This window comes from Artemia sp. Qi Xiang Cuo, chromosome 8 (assembly GCF_049724085.1).
Source record: "Artemia sp. Qi Xiang Cuo chromosome 8, ASM4972408v1, whole genome shotgun sequence".
Lineage (NCBI taxonomy): Eukaryota > Metazoa > Arthropoda > Branchiopoda > Anostraca > Artemiidae > Artemia > Artemia sp. Qi Xiang Cuo.
The window spans coordinates 6,298,271-6,317,132 of record NC_142801.1 but is presented as its reverse complement, the minus strand read 5'-3'; the positions used below and the strand labels follow the sequence as shown (position 1 = coordinate 6,317,132).

Genomic DNA, 18,862 nt, shown 5'->3' with positions numbered 1-18,862 from the left:
GATTGGCTGAGAAAGGATATGTATCCGACTCGCTGATTGGCTGAGAAGAAAACACGTGATCTAACTGTTTCCGGGAAACTCAAACATTCGCGTCGAGCAACAACATGAAGGAAGTGTCATTGACCTGCTCCAATTAGACTCAATAATCCATTAAAGTGAGAAAGTTCCTGTTTTTCCATTCTCACTGACAAAAACCATAAAAACAAACATAAATGTGAGAAAAATCCTGTTTTTTCAAATTCTCACTGACAAAAACCATAAATCATCCATAACCATCCATGAAAAACATCAAATAAATAGACCAACACACATAACCATCCATGAAAACAGACATAAATGTGACAAAATTCCTGTTTTTCAAGTGAGAAACATTCTGTTTTTTCATTCTCACTGACAAAAACCATAAATCATCCATAACCATCCATGAAAAACATCAAATAAATCGACCAACACACATAACCATCCATGAAAACAGACATAAATGTGACAAAATTCCTGTTTTTCAAATTCTCACTGACAACAAACAGACATAAATTATGTAAAAAAAGTTGTAGGTGGCAGCAGGGGTGAGGGGTGGGAGTATAAGATAGCCTTCTACTCATATTTATTACTAATAAAAACGTTCGTAAATAAAATTAAACTGCTTTCGAGGAAGTCATTTCACCAAAAACAGTAAAATTAATATGCAAATTTTCTTTAGTTATTTATGTACGGTGAGCCAAAACCTAAACCTGCATTAATTCAAAAACGTTAAGAAATTAAATTAAAAAAAAAACAAGTTTTTTTCTTAACTGAAAGTAAGGAACGACATTAAAACTTAAAACGAACATAAATTATTCTGTATATGAAAGGGGCTGTCCCCTCCTGAACGCCTTGCTCTTTACGCTAAAGTTTGACTCTTCCTCAAAACTCTTTTTTTTAAAACAATAAAAAACTTTAGCGTAAAGAGCGAGGCGTTGAGGAGGGGACAGCCCCATATACGGAATAATTTCTGTTCGTTTTAAGTTTTAATGTCGCTCCTTACTTTCAGTTAAAAAACATTTTTTTTTTATTTAATCGCATACTGAAGACCGAACAGCACGGCACTCAACTGTTTGCGAGATTATAGCCGAAGTAGAGTTGAAGAGCTTGTGTCCTAAGGCAAGTGCAATTACCTATAAAGATTACAAGTTCTTTGAATAGGAACGTGTTTTTTGGCGGAAAACAATTCTTTGGTAATCTAAAGACAAGAATCCTAAAGTTTAGTATAAGCGCAAAGTTATATGGATAAGAAAAAATTGTTTAAACAGAGAAAGAAGTTTGGTTTTTGTTTAACAGATGACAGCAGGAAAATACGCAATAAAAAAGATGAAAAAATAGAAAAAGCCTCACGCAAAAAATCTCACATACATCGTAAGCTTGACGGAAATTTTTTTTTCAAAGGCTATTTCCTAGCTTCTAAAAAATTATATATGTTTTCTCATGCTAGAGCGTTTGTAAGGCAATTCTAAAATGTTGAATCACATACAGATCCCACAAAAAAGCTTAACTATATTCATTTAACTTTTTTTCAGATTTACGTTTTAAATATTTTCTTACCAGGCATGTAAAAAAATGGAGGAGGGGAGGCCTGCACAGACCCCACCCCATAATTCTAGGAAATTCCAGGTCATTACGATTTCCCCATGCGTTCCGATTTTTGTGCAGTAAACCTATTTTGGGGAATTGAAAAGTTTTATCCCATACGGATGCTGCCCCCTGTCAAAATATCTAATTTCTGCATTTACGCCCACTGCTCGAGGTCGAAGAATGTTGCTCTTCACAAAGTTAGTTAGTCATACTAGGTTAGGCCTCACAAAGAATCTAAATGTTCTGATTAACACTTTGAGTATGATTGGACTTTCTGTAAATGCTTCAAAATACGAGTTTCTGTGTTTTAATATTTGCAACCCTGCTCCTCCTTTACATGGGGGTACAACGTTACTCAAGTGTTTCTCAAAGTTGAAATGGCATGGGATTACTTTTCTGATACACTTTCGACTACATGCTCGTCTCTCGTTGCTAGTGCTCTGCAGTGTATTCGCTTCTCATAGAATCTCGTATGGTAAGATCTCGCCTAATAGAGGGAGGTACAGCCGCCGTGGCTAACGTAAACTTTAGTCTAGTTTTTGTTCTCCTGCAATTCTTTTTCTTTCCGGTTTGCAGCCTCTAATGCGGAAAAAAGACCGTCTTCAGCAAAGGAGAGGCTATTTTAAATATTATAAATTCCTGCTATATTTACCAAGGGAAGGAAGATATGTGCCAGTGACCCCTTCACTTATTTTTTTCCAGATGAGTGATTCTACGGATATTGTTACATTATTTATGTTGTGTTTTCCTTATTATTTCCTTGTGGATTATATTATTTTGGTTTTTTTTTTTTACTCCGCATTTATTTTATATTGCGCGTTACAAATAAACTTACTTTCTTACTTACTTACATTTTGCTTAATAACATCCATAGTTTGAGTATACTCACTAAACAGGTAGTTCTTTTTACATATATTCCTGTGCAACACTTTCAACAGTAATTTATAGCAACAGTAATAATTACTAGCAACATTAAAAATCTCAACTACTATGTAAGCACTATTGGAGTGATTTAGTTGTTGCTGAATAATAGCGCTTACCTCTTCACTGATTATTTCTGGATAAAGCCTCTTCAGAAGTATCAAAGCAAAGGCTTGTCGATCCTTCAAAAATATTCCTTTTATGACCTCAGCATATATGTAGCATGTTAATTTTGAGGTTATATCCTCTGTTTCTAAGTTGTCCTGAAAAATAGTTTAATCAGGGAAAAAGCAAAAAGAGTAAAATTAATTAATGAGGTTCATCAATATATATAATACTCAACTTAAGCTTTTATGCTGCATAGCTACCTTATTTGACGTTCACAGCGCAATAAAAATGAAAATTGATTGGCTCTACTGATCAAGTAGAGTCTAAATCAACCAACCATATATATCTTAACCATTTAGGAAAAATTCGGTATTCATTTTTTAATGACACAGATCTCCACGTGTAGTTATGCAGTTTTGGGAAAAAGCTGGTGCAAAAAAACCTGGATGTACGATCCGTAAAAATAAAAAAAATAAAATAACTAACTATGACAACGTACAGCTTAAAAAGGTGTAGCTTTCCTTGAAAGTGTGTTTGTCATGGAACCCAAAAGGTTATTATATTTGAATGTTTAGAGGTGAAAAGTGTTGTCAGAGGAAACTAATTAGTTATGTCTATCTAAGTGTGGTAAAGAACAGTAACTGTGGTAAAGTGTGGTGTTGCATAAAGTAAGTGCGTAAAGTATGCTGTTGAATTGTAGTGACAAAAATATGCTGCTTCCATAGAAACATAATAATTTTGGAACAACTAAAAGAAAATCTTTGGAAATCGTATTTTTTAGGCATGAATCGACCTAAGATGAGTCAGGGGGTAAAAATATTTTTATTTTGATATCCTTGACACTTTAATGGGTACGGTTCTGGGATGCGGTAACTGAATTGAACTTTACAAGACCAAAGACCAAAGACAAAACAAGACCAAAACTTTGTATAGATTTGTCGTGGCAAATCTCTCATTTGTCCTATCACTATAAATAATTGTGAAGTTCCAGAATAAATTTTTCACCTTACATCAAACAAGAGAGATTGTTCTTCTATAGACAAATATGACTTTAATTTTCTTTTTTATTGAAAAAGTATATGTTTCAAGAGGAACTACAGATCGATTTCAAAACTCAAATTAACATTCATTGTTCAATATATGAGGGCCTGTATACACCAAAGTTCAAGTTATGCTTTAGTGAGAACATTGTCAATATCTATAATATGTTAAGACTTAAGAATAGAGAGTAGTTTTAAGTTTTAACATATAACTTGCTTAGTTGTACTTCAACTTCTGTCAGCTTGAATATGATACTTAAGGTTATCCAAAATACGAGGGCGTTGCCATTCCTCAGCTCCCACTTTCCTTGTCGAAGTTTCATTTTTGCCTTACAATGCTTCAAAAATGACAACTAACTACCCCTTAAAAGAGCCGAACATTTCTTGGTCTGGTGTGCCAAAAAGAAAGTTCATGTCAAAGATGTGAGAAAGAGAGAGAGAGAAGAGAGAGAGAGAGAGAGAGAGAGGGAGAGAGAGAGAGAGAGAGAGAAAGAGAGAGAGAGAGATTTCTTTAATGTATTTATTTCTGTAGTATTTTGTAATAATTCCATGATAAAGTATTTCTGTAATAAGAGGAGATCTCTCCCCTCCTCCGCATGCAAATGGCATACTTAGGACAAAATACTTTCCAAAAAAAGGGAGTATCGGCCCTCCACATTGAGTGTTAAATTCTGCTTCACATTCATCCATGGGTGCCCATAAGCTGAATTCCAGGGGGGGGGGGCAAACCTCCTCTAATTGGCAATTTTAATGCTATATAAGAGAAATCTCAGAACAAAAATATAAAAATAAGGCAGCATCATTCAGCCAGGGGGGCGGGAGCCCCCTGCCCCCCCATATGGGCACCCATGCCTTCATCTCAAGGACCATCTAGTGAAAGTCTAAAAATTTTGGTAATAATAACACAATTTTTGATGCTGAAGGCATCTCGTCTCTCCCACAAATATATCCACTGACTCTTCCCCTTGTAGTTGGCTTTCATTTCAACTATGCAATTCTGTGACTACCAGTCTTATTGCATAAACAGTCTAACTCTGTGATAACTACGAGTCTTATTGCATAAACAGTCTACAAGAGCCATTCATTTTGTACGGACTTTAAGCAAGTCTAGAGACGACTGGGCCACCACACAGCAGTGTGGCTTTTGAAGTTGGAAAGCCATATGAATAGCTTTTAGTTGGTTCGAAACTGATTATATCCGTCTCATAATTTTTACTTGATAGCATTATGGCCTTAGATAGACCAAAATTCCTGATTTGCAGTAGAAAAAAAAGAAATAGGGACTTTTCTCTTGTACAACCTCTTCTGTTACTTTATATGGGTAATGCGGACTTAATAAAAACTTCACATTTTCCAGTTCTTTACCAGTTCTACAACCACTGGTTCAATACGATCATCTGTTGTAAAAAAACAACAATTAATTAATAAAGACACCATGCCATGGGACCTTTATAAGAATCAGTGTATTTGTTTGATTTAGTTTTGTGATTGTTAATATAACTTATGTCATACTACGCACCTATATTTTGGATGTTGGACTTGAAAGGTCAGGTTGTAAGAAATTTCTAATTTTATGGTGTAAATTTTATGGTGACCATCTCTTTGGAGGGTTTTTACCCCTTTTTAAATTATATTCAATTACAATTATAACATCAAATAGAAAGATACAGTTATAGCAGGGATGATTAGATAAAACTCAAAACGAACATGAATTGAAATGAATAATCAAGTCAAACTTCGAACGAAGAGAAGCAACCACAAATACCATTAGAGCTACCTCCCTTCTAGAGCCTCTAAAGGCCTTCGCATTATTTGTGCTTTACTAAAAATTATCAGCATTTCAAACAGTGTCGTTTTTATTTGTCTTTAAATAAATAAAAACCAAATACTATCCCAAGGCAAAAACAGATTTAAATATGAGGGCTACAGCAAACGTGTGGTTGTTTAACCAAAATTTTTCCGTTTTATTTTGTTTTATTTAAACATATAGGAAATTCATGCCTCAATGAATTTTTAAAGTGAACATTGATAATGATTAAAAGACATATTATGAATTGATGAATTGTTAAATCAATTTTACATTGATTTGTTATAGCTTGAAAGGAATGTGTTTAAAAGATAGGAACTAATGGAAAAAACTACTGTACAGCACTTTACCGTCCGTGAAGGAAAGTTAAAGAAGTTTTTTTTCGCTCATATTACAAGTCAATCTTTCAATTTATGCTCCAAACACTCGGTTTAACCCAGCATAATGCTACGGGCTATGGCACCATAGCATTTTTTTTCTAAGCGTATAGGAGTTCTAAAAATTATTTGAAACCACGTCGCCTAAACCATTTGACATAATTATGTCAGGGTCTAAGTGCAAGCGTAGACATATTAAAGAGCGACTTTTCTTCCATGTACTATTTTTTTCCACTCTTCTTCTTGTGGAAAGGGTGGTTGTAGAGACTTAGGAGGGGACGAATTCAATCGGAATAAAAGTTTTAGTAACTCTATTTAGCACCAAACTTATGGAGCAAAAATGTACTTTGCTTACATTACTAAATGGTGGTAATCGGATCGTAATTCTTTTTGATTTTTCAAAAATATATTCGGAAAAATCTTGAACTAGTTTTGATTTTTGTCTTGAGGTTCTTTTATCTTTGTGTTTATTTGATCTGGTGAAAATTTCCATGCACTTCATGCAGAAACAAACTTTCTCAGAAGATTTTTTTCAAAAAAATATTTACTAAAACATTTTTTTTATAACAAATATTACATTCCTTATGGAGACACATATTGCCGTAGCTTTAAAATTTCTTATATTGCAAGCTGCCATAGATGACGGAGAAAAACAATCTTGATCACTTGGGAAAATTTCCAGCACTTTTGATTCAATCTCGCAAAAAAGGTGACATCTTCATGTTTCATTAGGCCCGTTTATCTACTTATCAATTAGCTAAGATATTACGTATTTTGAAAAAATAACTGTTTTTGAAGAAGACCTTATGACCCAGATCTTACTGTTTAGGCCCATGAGCGCGGACAGAAAAATTGCATGAGGGGAAAAGTGCTATTAGGAGCTTTGTCAAACAATTCGTGGTAACGAACTGTAACTAAGGAGCGACCCGGCTCAATGGTAACCGAAACTCTAACAAACGGAATTTTGATACCAATAGATACATCAAAAGAATCAGATTTTAATTTGGATTTCAAAAATCTAAGTTTCATTAACTTTAATCTTACCCGTCAAAAGTTATTCGTTTGAGAAAATTTGGCTGATTTTTGAATAAAGGGGGAAAAACCCCCTAAAAAGTTTACAACCTTAATGAAACTTACACCATCATATTCCGCGTATCAGAGAACCCTACTGTAGAGGTTTCAAGCTCCTGTATACAAAAATGTGGAATTTTCCATTTTTTGCCAGAAGAATGATCACGGGTGCGTGTTTATTTGTTTTTTTTTCCCCAGGGGTGATCGTATCGACCCATTGGTCCTAGAATATCGTGGGAGGGCTCATTGGAATGGAATGCGTGTTTATTTGTTTTTTTTTGTTTTTTTTTCTTTTTCCCAGGGGTGATCGTATCGACCCAGTGGTCCTAGAATATCGTGGGAGGACTCATTGGAACGGAAATTAAAAGTTCTAGTGCCCTTTTCAGGTGACCAAAAAAATGGAGGGCAACTAGGTCCCCTCCCACGCTCATTTTTTTCCCAAAGTCACCCGATCAAAATTTTGAGATAGCCATTTTGTTTAGCATGGTCGAAAATATTATAACTATGTCTTTTAGGATAATTTAATCCCTCGAAGCCCCCAGGAGGAGGGCTGAAAGTTATGAACTTTACCCAATGTTAACATAAAGTATTGGTTATTGGGACCCGGCTCAATGGTAACCGAAACTGTAGAAAACGGTATTTTGATACAAATAGACACATCAAAAGAATCGGATTTTAATGCTGATTTCAAATATATAATTTTCATCAAGTTTAATCCTACCCATCAAAAGTAACGCGTCTGAGAAAATTTGGCTGATTTTCGAAAAAAGGGGGAAATACCCCTAAAAGTTATAGAACCTTAATGAAAATCACACCATCATATTCCGCGTATCAGAGAACCCTACTGTAGAGGTTTCAAGCTCCGATCTCCAAAAATGTGGAATTTTGTATTTTTTGCCAGAAGAAAGATCACGGATGCGTATTTATTTGTTTTTTTCCCCCAGGGGTGATCGTATCGACCCAGTGGTCCTACAATATCGTGGGAGGGCTCATTGGAATGGAATATAAAAGTTCTAGTGCCCTTTTTAAGTGACCCAAAAAATGGAGGGCAACTAAACCCCCTCCCACGCTCATTTTTTTCCCAAAGTCACCTGATCAAAATTTTGAGATAGCCATTTTGTTCAGCATGTTCGAAAATATTATAAGTTTGTCTTTTAGGATGACTTAATCCCCCGAAGTTCCTGGGAGGAGGGCTGAAAGTTATGAACTTTACCCAATGTTAACATATAGTATTGGTTATTGGAAAGTATACATTACATACGTATTCAGGGGTGATTTTTCTGGTAGTTGGGGAGGGGTCGGGGGTCATATGGGAGTATCTTTTCACGAAGAAATTTTTCATGAGGCAAGGGACATTGCTATGAATGGGACGCCGGACTTCCCAGCATTATTTAAAAAAAGATCAGAAATTAAATATAAAAAAACAAGTTTTTCAACTGCAATAGCAGCAACATCAAAACTTTAAACGAACAGAAAATATTACATATATGATTGGGTTCACCTCCTAGTCAATACCACACTCTTTAAGCCAGAGATTTTTTAGTACTTTCATAAGAGCTATTTATTCAAATTAATGGCCTTTGTCATCTTTAAAGATTTTTTACAAAGTTTGAGTTTTCACTTAAAGAAAAAGGTATTTACTAGGGGGTAAACCCCCTATTACACGCATTTAATGTATATGAATATAGAAGTTTGCTACGTAAGTAAACTCGTAAGTTGCGTGTATTTATTATTAATAACAAAGTTCGTAAATAAAATGAAACAAGTTTCGAGAAAGCCATTTAACCAAATAAAAGTAAATTAATATGAAAATTTTGTTTTAGTTATTCATGTACTGTGAGCCAAGACCAAAACCTGTATTTATTCAAAAACGTTCAAAAAATAAATAAAAAAAAACAAGTTTTTTAACTGAAAGTAAGGAGCGACATTAAATCTTAAAACGAACAGAAATTATTCCGTGTATGAAAGGGGCTTTCCCCTCCTCAACGCCTCGCTCTTTACGCTAAAGTTTGACTTTCTCACAACTCTATTTTTTTAAACAATAAAAAACTTTAGCGTAAAGAGTAAGGTGCTGAGGAGAAGACAGCCCCTTTCATATACGGAATAATTTCTGTTCGTTTTAAGTTTTAATGTCGCTCCTTACTTTCAGTTAAAAAAACTTGTTTTTTTTATTTAATTTCTATCAAGATTTATAAGGAAATATTTCTCATTTTCCTGTTTTTATTCAGTTTTCAATGCCTTTTTTGTTCCCAGTATTACCACCCCCCCTCCAATACTCATGCCCAGGACCTTTTTTTCAGAAACCAAAGCTAATTCTACTTTGAACAATGATTGATGATACTTTTTCAGAAATCAAAGCTTTTTTCTTCAAACTTCAAAGCTAATTCTACTCTGAACAGTGATCGATGATTTTTTTCAGAAATCAAACCTTTTTTTCAGAAACCAAAGCTAATTTTACTTTGAGCAATGATCGATGGTATTTTTAAAAAAAATCAAAGCTTTTTTCTTCAAAAATCAAAGCTAATTCTACTTTGAACAGTGATCGAGGATATTTTTTAATAAATCAAAGCTTTTTTCAGAAACCTAAGCTATTCTACTCTGAATACTGAACGACTTCGATGACATTAATATAATAAACTTTAAAATATACAATTTAAGTTTAATTTTATAATACTTAAATTTAATATAAAATTTAAAATATAATAAAATTTATGAATAATAAAATTTAGGTGATTTTGGATGAGATAAGTTAGGTATGAGATCTTAGTACTTTGATGAACCAAAAAACAAAACCTGATCAGAATGATGTAAGATCGGAGGCATAAGATCTTAGCAAACTGGTTAGCCAAAAAAGAGTTTTAGCAATCGGGTTATAGTTATCAATCTCAAACTATGTGAGGACCACAGTTTATATAATCTATAAACTGTGGTGAGGACCAAATAAGTAGTGTTGAAAGGAAGCATAACAAAAAGTGAAGGTAGTTTAATAAATATAGTAAAAAGAAAACATGTCATGAATAAGCAAAAACGAAAATACCCTACTTGGACGCAAGTCAAAGAAGAAGAATTAGAAAGGGTATCATTTCATTTTAATATTACCTCTTCCCAAGAAGGACGAGTTCCCCCCAAGGCTGGTATAAATAATTCCATACAGAATAGTCTAACCTAAAATGACATTTCTTTGAATTTTCCTGTCCCCATGCGGGACTACTTTGAAAAAAAACTAATTGTCTCCCAGTCAAAGCCGACGATATATGTAGATTTTTCTTAATTATACCTATTTGATTACCAATTCTTATAGAAAGGCTGCTCAAATGCAGGAAGACTGTAATTTGTAACAAGTCCATATGATTTTTTTGTATAGGGAGTTACATGTCTTCGAATTTATTATTCAGGGGAAGAGAAACTTGGGTATAAAAATAACCCCAAACATTGCCAGGTTAAACAATTAAAATACAATTTAGTACTATTTATGGATTTTTGGTCTTCCATGGAGAGTGGGAAGCACATGTCAAGTTTAAGCCCCAACAAGGGTTGCCTGGTCAATGCACTGGTTTGATAGCTATTTGATAAGAACTTGATAATCCTGGAAGACAAGATTATCAAAGAAACTGTGCAATAACCTGAAGTTGTTCTAGAGAGAGTAGCAAAAACTTTTTTATATATAACGAAAGCTCTTACAAAAAGGGTAAAAACTTGTTGAGAACAGTAAGGCGTAGTATACGTGATCTGATCAACTCTGCTCCAGCTTTTGTGACCACTCTGCTCTTTATGTGTAAGACTTTTCCTAAACCTTTAAGAATAGTTAATTGAATAGAATTTCGATAATCTATATACAAAGCAGCTAGTGGGGTTAAATTCGAAAATTTAACCCCACTTCGAAAAACAAAAATTATATCTATAGCATTACTGCTTCTTAAAGTTTCATTGTATTAATTTTTGGCTAAATCACATTTCCGTAAATTCTGATGTAGGCACACCTTAAACCTTAAATCCTCCCGTAAAAGGGGACACCCATTCTAATTTAATAAAAATATATTGGTCGCGGAATCACGATTTATTAAGAATAAAAACCCCTTTCTTTTGTAATGACCACACCCTTAGAGATCTATGAACTCAGCTAATAACAAATATATAAGGTGATCGTTACCAAATCGAAGTTAGTCTCAAACAGTCTCTATTTCAGATTAATACTTTAAATAAGGACCAATGAAGACTTTCGTAAGTTTGTTTATATTAAACTTTCGACTTCATAAGAATTGATAACTTCATAATAATCGCCCCGTTGCATCTCATCCCAGCAGAGGCAATCATGGAAAATCCTTTTCTGGAGGTCTAATACATAAGTAAGGTAGCTACAAGGACTAGCGGTATATCACCACTTGTGATGGAGCTGCGAAGACTGTAATAAGTAAAAAAGGAGACGAATCGAGTTCATAATAATTAATGAAGGAATAACCACACTTTTAATTCAAGCAATATGTTTACTAAAAAGTCGAATTGAATATTGAATTGTTATTATAAAAATAATTTTACAAAAATATTAGTAAACAGTCAAACATTTATTTGGTAGTTTTTAATGAGGTGATGTTTTCTACGGTAGAAGTGAAATGGTCTTTGAAAGGCACTTAGTCTAAACATTCTTAGGCTGGGATAAAAATAACATAATTTTATGCTATTGAATCCATAGACATTCCATGCCGAAAAAAAGATTTAGAAAAAGTCACTCTTTGACTAAGAATAATGCTTGGGATAGCACAATCAAACGGCAATGAACTGTATGTACAAAGCGGCTGATGCCACTGTTCAAAAAAACTTTTACGAAAGTTTCGAGTTCCTATATAAAAAACACAGAACTTTTTTTTTCCGAAGACAATTCATCACGGATAGGCTAGGCGTTTTTTTGTTATTTTTTCCCAGTAAGATTACCTCAAACAAGAAATTGAAGAGTTTCGGGAGGGGAATAAGTTGAACAAAATTTCAAGTATTAGTGCCCTCTCTAAGTAACAAAAGAGAGTACGCCATGATGAAGTTCTGGTGTCTGTCACTTAAATAAAAGTTCAAATAGGTATAAAATCCTTTTAATTGACAGTGATGATGATAACAGTGATATAAATTCACAAAAATACAAGATATTTCGGTCACATATACAGTGACCGTCATAAGTAGTAAAACTAAACTAAAACAATTTAAAACAAAAGTTTATATACTAAATCAAATAACACTACATATTGTTTGAATCTCTAATTCTTTTCAAAGCAAAGGCGGAAGCTATTCTCTTTGACCTTCTTGGATTCGGTTCAATAGCGCTGAATGATATAACATTTGGACAAAGGTCAACTACATTGGGTCAAATTGAACTTTGCTCTGTCAGATTTTAATAAATTATCATAGATAGAGTTCAGCCCATATTCACCTGTATCCCGATTCAAAGCAATATTCTTGAATAAGATTTTCTTTATTTTAAGAATTTCACGAAAATTTTGCTTTAAACCCCGATCCCTAGAAATCAAAGAGACATTCTCGAACAAAATAAAATGGTCTGGAAAATTAAAAATGTGTTCAGAAAGGGCTGAAGTGAAATCTTCAGACTTAGAATCTTGCTTTAAAGCCGTGAAATTCTTGAAATAAAGAAAATCTTATTCAAGAATATTGCTTTGAATCGGGATACAGGTGAATATGGGCTGGACTCTATCTATGATTATTTATTAAAATCTGACAGAGTAAAGTTCAATTCACCCAATGTAGTTGACCTTTGTCCAAATGCTATATCATTGAACGCAATGAACCGAATCCAAGAAGGTCAAAGAGAATAGCTTCCGCCTTTGCTTTGAAAAAAATTAGAGATTTAAACAATATGTAGTGTTATTTGATTTAGTATATAAACTTTTGTTTTATGTTGTTTTATTTTAGTTTTACTACTTATTACGGTCACTGTATATGTGACCGAAATATCTGGTATTTTTGTGAATTTCTATCACTGTTATCATCATCACTGTCAATTAAAAGGATTTTATACCTATTTGAACTTTTATTTATCGTCATGGAAAGGCAGTGTGGTCTCCGAAATTATCTACGTTTCTGTCACTTATGCCGCTAAAAGTAGATTGTGGCCCAACTCGGGCCAAAATATGATCAAGTCAATATATTCCTCGCTAGGATCTTGGTTTAGAACTATATAAAATATATTTAGGTCACTTCATATTTCCAAAGGCCACCTAACTAGCCGGTGGCATATTTGTCATATAAATACATTGTTCATACATTGTTCATGGATCTTTCTCAGGGAGGATGGCCTAAGGCCCCGGAATGTTTATTCTTAAGTTAAACTTCTCCATTTTTTTTGTGTGAGAGGTCTATTCAGATCAATAACGAGGGGAAATTTTCCCCTAAACTGCGCCTTTGTATGGGTGAAATATTTAGACAGAGCATGGAATATGGTTTTTCCAGCTGTATAAAACTATTGTTTTTGTAGCGAGACAAACATATTGCTTACTCCGTTTTTAGTTTTAAATAAAAATAAACAAAACAAATAAGATATGGTTGTGGGGGTGATGTGTCTCTTTTTATTGCTGAAATATATCAATATGAAATTAAAAATGATATCCACGTGTCTACCTGCACAGAGGCAGAGGGGAAAGGATGGATCGCCCAGGAGTAATTTTTGTTTGATACCCTTCCAGCTTGAAAAGTTTGGCATCACGACCTGAAAAATTATGTTTAGCGTTTAAGCCCCTCCCTCCTTATTCCCCAAAATATATTTCTCAGGGATGATTTTCATTTTTGATTTATGGTGAAATAAGATTCTATGTCACACTTTCTCACTAACCCTGAACATGATATTAAAAACGAACATGATGGAGGTGGAGCGTCTACAACTGTGTTGGCTTTGTGTGGCTTGGTGCTACGGTGAGTTGTTAGTAGTAGTAGAAACTCAATAAATTTTTTTCAAATTAGTTCATTTTTTTCAATTTTTTCCCATTAGTGTGCTTTTTTGTATAAGAACACTATAGCAATTCTATTTTTTCGAAATGTCGGGGTAGCTCTTTATTTTCATTTGAAGAAACCTGTGTTTCTTATATTATCAGCCTCAAGAAGCAACTCGATAGGGAAAGTTGAGGAATTTCACGAAGAGAGGCGAGAACATGTTTCTTAAACTACCTTTTCTTGACAACTAAAGTTAGTTTAAAAAGTCGAGGCTCTGAGATTTTGTGGAGTCCGATAATAAGCATCAGTAAAACACTGAACTGTTCGTATAGAGCACAGAAAACTCCGCACCTTGAGAGTGTGTTCTGCATCCCTAAGGGATTTGCTCCTACAGTTGGATACTACTGAGGTCTTTAACATGTAAAGCCAAGAAATACAACCACGAATAGGCGTTTATTTATGCAAGGATTTGCGTAAGTTTAAAATAGTTAACAGAAAAAATAAAACAAGATGACCTTGTGCTGGATAAAAAAAATAAACGAGGAAAGGCTTTTACTTACCACTGCACGTTTAAAATGTAAATAATGGCATAAAAATTCCCATATTTAGTGGCAAGGGGAACTTTTGTCAAAGGGCCTACCTCCCAAATTCGGCTATGACGAGGACAGTGAGTAACATTTCTTTGAATTGCACGAAATTGATTTTTAATACGCACTAAATTGATTTATTATTAACCTTTTTATCACTTATATTTTCATGGTGGATTAAAGTATGAATAGAAAATATATGATTTATTTTATTTACTATTTTATTTCTTAAATCCTCACCAATATAATAGATAATAGTACCTGATTTGGCACAAACAGAACACAATTTAGGGACGGGGATAGAAAAATTTATCGAAGGGTTCTGACGAATGGAAAAGTATGTTTATGACTCAAAATCCAAATTTCTTGCCTTTAAACAAGATTTTCAAAAAAAAAAGAAAAACAACAAGGACATAACTGGAGGAGAACTTAAATATGGAATTTACGAGAGGTTCTCGGCACTTTTAGAGAGGTATCTCGCCACTGTTTCTAGATTCTACAACGCCAAAGTGAAGCTACAAAGTAACACCATATAACGATAAAGTAATGTCAAATGAAAATACCCTATTTTGCCATTTCCATTGAAAAAATTAAATCCCACCCCCCAAGATTTTAAAAATAAACTTTTCCCCATAGATTTTGAAAATACATTTTATTCAAATAGCTTTTATTCCAACACATTTTGCTGCCTAAATTTATTCAAACGTAAGGTTAGAGTCACTAGATTTCGATAGGTTCAAGTTTACTGTGTGTGTAGTATCTAGCAACACAAAGATACAGTAACACCAATAAAACCCTAAACGGCAATTGAAAACGGAGGTATAAATCAGCTTTAATTCCAATTAAATTGCTCTTTTAAAACTAAACCAATTTTTGGGGAAGATGATAATATGACTTAATAGAGGACCAAAATGATAAATAGGCCCCTTGGTTTTTACTCCCAACTCTTGTCAATGGATCGAATCCTAAAACACAAAATTAACCCTGTAAAGTCTGCTTCTGTCACAGATTCATTAGAAAAGATATAGTTATAATGAATTAAATATACAATAAATGCATTGCACTAACCCCAGCTAAGATTGCTTGGCCTGTAAAGGAGGGGGAAGACATAAGATTGATTTCGTTGTCATTCTGAGTATTTTCGTTGGAGACGGGGGGGGGGGTTGTACACAAAAACTTAAAAATAGCTCTGGTTTGTTTGTTTTTAGCAGTTCTGATTTCATTGTGTCGTTGTAAATATAGTACCCTTTTGGGAATTTAACTAAAAAACTAAATAAAAAAAAGATTATGGGGATTACAAGATGAGATCATAAGAATTACAAAATTACAAAAATTACAAATTACAAAAATTGGATAACAGCCGTGGGTCATTTTTTTCCTTCCATTTTTTCTACGGTGACTCCTGTATTTTTCGACTCATTTCATCTAGCCCTACATTCAACAAGCTCTTTCTATTCAAGCGTTTCTATCTTTATATTAAGCGGCCATTTGCTAGTAAGGTCACAGCCAATTTCTTGAATTCTTCTCTCCAGAAAGGTCATATAGAAATGGGTGCATATGGAACCTGCAGATAATTAATCTTAATTTTCATGCGTTTATTCACGCTTTCGTCATCATTTGCAGCTATGAGATATATGCTGTATAACTTATAGCTAAGTTCTTGGGAAACTAAAGAAAACCAAAAAATACAACAATTTCAGTTGCAAAAAAAGAGTAGTTAAAATTGTATTTATTTAAATTTATTTTATTATTTATTCTAAACAATTCGAAAAAAAATTGATATGTCAAAATAGATGGAAAATTTAATAAATTTCAATATATTGTTTCAACTAGAGTAATTCTGCAGTGTTTTTAATGCTTCTTCTTTAAGGCTCATCGTCACTTAAAGCCTAACCGCACACCTGCTGTAGACTCCCTTTGACGTTTATAAAATTTCTATTGTTTATTCATTACCAAATTATTTACCATAAATTACGTTTGTTAATTTACCACATGGTTGAAGCAGAGTTTAAAGACGGGCTTCCTAAAATCAGAAAGCAGGCGTAATTTATTTTGCAGACTCATGCTAGTTTTTCAGCTTAACTGCTAAGATTCTATCAGGGTAAGGGTTCAATTTTCACATCTATAAGCTATAAAGCTTAGGTAATTTTGGTGTAGCATGTATACACCTTGTGCTTTTTTGTATAAAAGTACTGTTTACCAACTTGCATGCCATTCTTTAATCTGGTTGAATTGGAATATGATAAAATAAGAAATGTTGTAGCCTTTCTCACAGCTTTGTAATATTTAGCTATTCAATTGCAAAAAAAATGCCTTTTCAGCCATAATTGGAGGGAAATTCACATAATGATAAAGCCGCAACAACCATGAATTACTAAATTCCTTTCTTTCAGGTAATTCTTCTTTCAATACTATCTTTTGGACTACCAAAAAGTGCTACTTCAAAATGGACAAAGACTGAAAGTCAATGGCAGAACAGCGTAGCGTCGTCGGATGAAGACCTTGCTAGACAGTATCAAGCGCAAGATAACTCAGGTCAAATAGCGTTTGGTTATTCTCATCCAGGACAGGCTCACTCTGTTCTTCGAGATTCACAGGGGAATGTAAAAGGGAGCTATGCTTATGTAGATCCCGGTGGTAATCAAGTAGAGGTTAATTATGTAGCAGATTCGAATGGCTTCCGAGTATTAGATAATAATATGTCCCAGCATTTTACCACAACAAACGATGCAAATGACTCAAGCGTGCCTCAGGCTGAAGACACTCTTGAAGTTAAAGAAGCTAAAAGACAACACTTTGCAGCAGTGGCGGCCGCTCGTGCTAGAGCAGCGGAAACAAAATTGATTGAAGAAATTAACTACAAAAATAATTTTCATTCTTCTGAGCTTTCTGTGGAAGACTTGCCAGAAGTAAAAGCAGCAAAAGCGGCCTATATTGCAGTAATAAATGCTGCAAAGGCAAAAACAACGCAACCAAGAAATGCTTCCAGACGACCTGCGGTCTCAAGAACTTTTTCTTCCTTTCCACACTCAGAAGAAATTAAAGAGGTAAAAGCTGCACATTCCCCTGCTTTGTCAGAAGCTACACCACGTTTAAACACTAATTTCAATGAAATATTTACAAGAAACAGTTTCATATCTAATGCAAATACTGCTTCCAAGAATTTCCCTGCAGATACACCATTTATAACCACAGATTTAAACGGATCACCTCTACCAGTTGAAGATACTCCCGAAGTAAAGGCAGCAAAATCGGAACATTTTGCTGCCGTAGCAGCAGCAAAAGCCCGCAACTTAGCTGTAAGTGACTTTATTAGAAATAAAAGAGCTATAGTATCACATAGCACTGACAATGAGCTAGTCTTTCCCAAACTCCCTTTGTTCCTAGGAACAGCCCCAGCTCAATCAGTGCCTATATTGTTCTTACGACATCTGTCTTAAAATTTACTGCTACTGTCTGTCAAAATGTAAACTAGGTTGAATGAGAATACATCTAGTGTCCATATTTATAAGTTTAATTTATATCCTGTCTTTCAAAAATAAACATCTACATCTTTATAAAGACATAGTACCGATTTCTTTTTCTTAATTTTCTAGTGTTAGCACATTTACTTGTCAGTTAAAGTCTATTTATACTGATTTAAATTGAATAGTAAGTACGACATCACTAGACCCTTAAGGTCCAAACCCACGGTGCTGATCTCCTTTCGTGACCCTTCAGCCAGGAAGTGGAATGGGGTCTTTTAAATAAAATAATGCAAGAATTATTTTGATAGAATATATATATATATATATATATATATATATATATATATATATATATATATATATATATATATATATATATATATATATATATATATATATATATATATATATATATATATATATAGGCGCCCATAGACTGTATATATATAGGCCCATATATATACATGGGCACCCATGGGCTGAATTTTAGGGGGGGGGGGGCTTACCTGGTCTAATTAGCACTTCCATTGCTGAATAATTGAAATTTCAAGATAAAATAAGTCTTACCTATCAAAAGTTACGCGCCTGAGAATATTTGCCTTACTTTCGAAAAAAAGGGGAAACAACCCTTAAAAGTCATAGAACTTTAATGAATCAGAGAACCCTACTATTGAAGTTTCAAGTTCCTATCTGAAAAAATGTGGAATTTTGTATTTTTTGCCAGAAGAAAGATCACAGAAGCGTGTTTATTTGTTTATTTGTTTTTTCCCCTAGGGAAGATCGGATCGAACAAGTGGTCCTAGAATATCGCAGGAGGGCTCACTCGAACGCAAATTAAAAGTTCTAGTGCCGTTTTAAGTGACCAAAAAATGGAGGGCAAGTAGGTTCCTCCCACGGTTATTTTTTTCCTAAAGTCACCCGATCAAAATTTTGAGATAGCCATATTGTT

At 33.9% G+C, this 18,862-nt stretch overlaps 2 protein-coding genes across 2 annotated transcripts in view; one reads left to right on the top strand and one right to left on the bottom strand.

Moving 5' to 3' along the window:
* LOC148949097 (cytoplasmic dynein 2 heavy chain 1-like) overlaps positions 1–18,862 on the bottom strand; it is a 336,505-nt gene that overhangs the window by 158,097 nt on the left and 159,546 nt on the right. Inside the window, exon 12 of the mRNA XM_089092625.1 lies at positions 2,649–2,792. Coding sequence (XP_088948751.1) covers positions 2,649–2,792 — 144 coding nt within the window. The remainder of the gene's footprint in view (positions 1–2,648; positions 2,793–18,862) is intronic.
* On the top strand, positions 11,114–18,001 carry LOC148949098 (uncharacterized). The gene is made up of 2 exons (XM_089092823.1): positions 11,114–11,153; positions 16,840–18,001. The coding sequence occupies exons 1-2, from the start codon at positions 11,142–11,144 to the stop codon at positions 17,884–17,886; spliced, it is 1,059 nt and encodes a 352-aa protein (XP_088948949.1). The 5' UTR covers positions 11,114–11,141; the 3' UTR covers positions 17,887–18,001.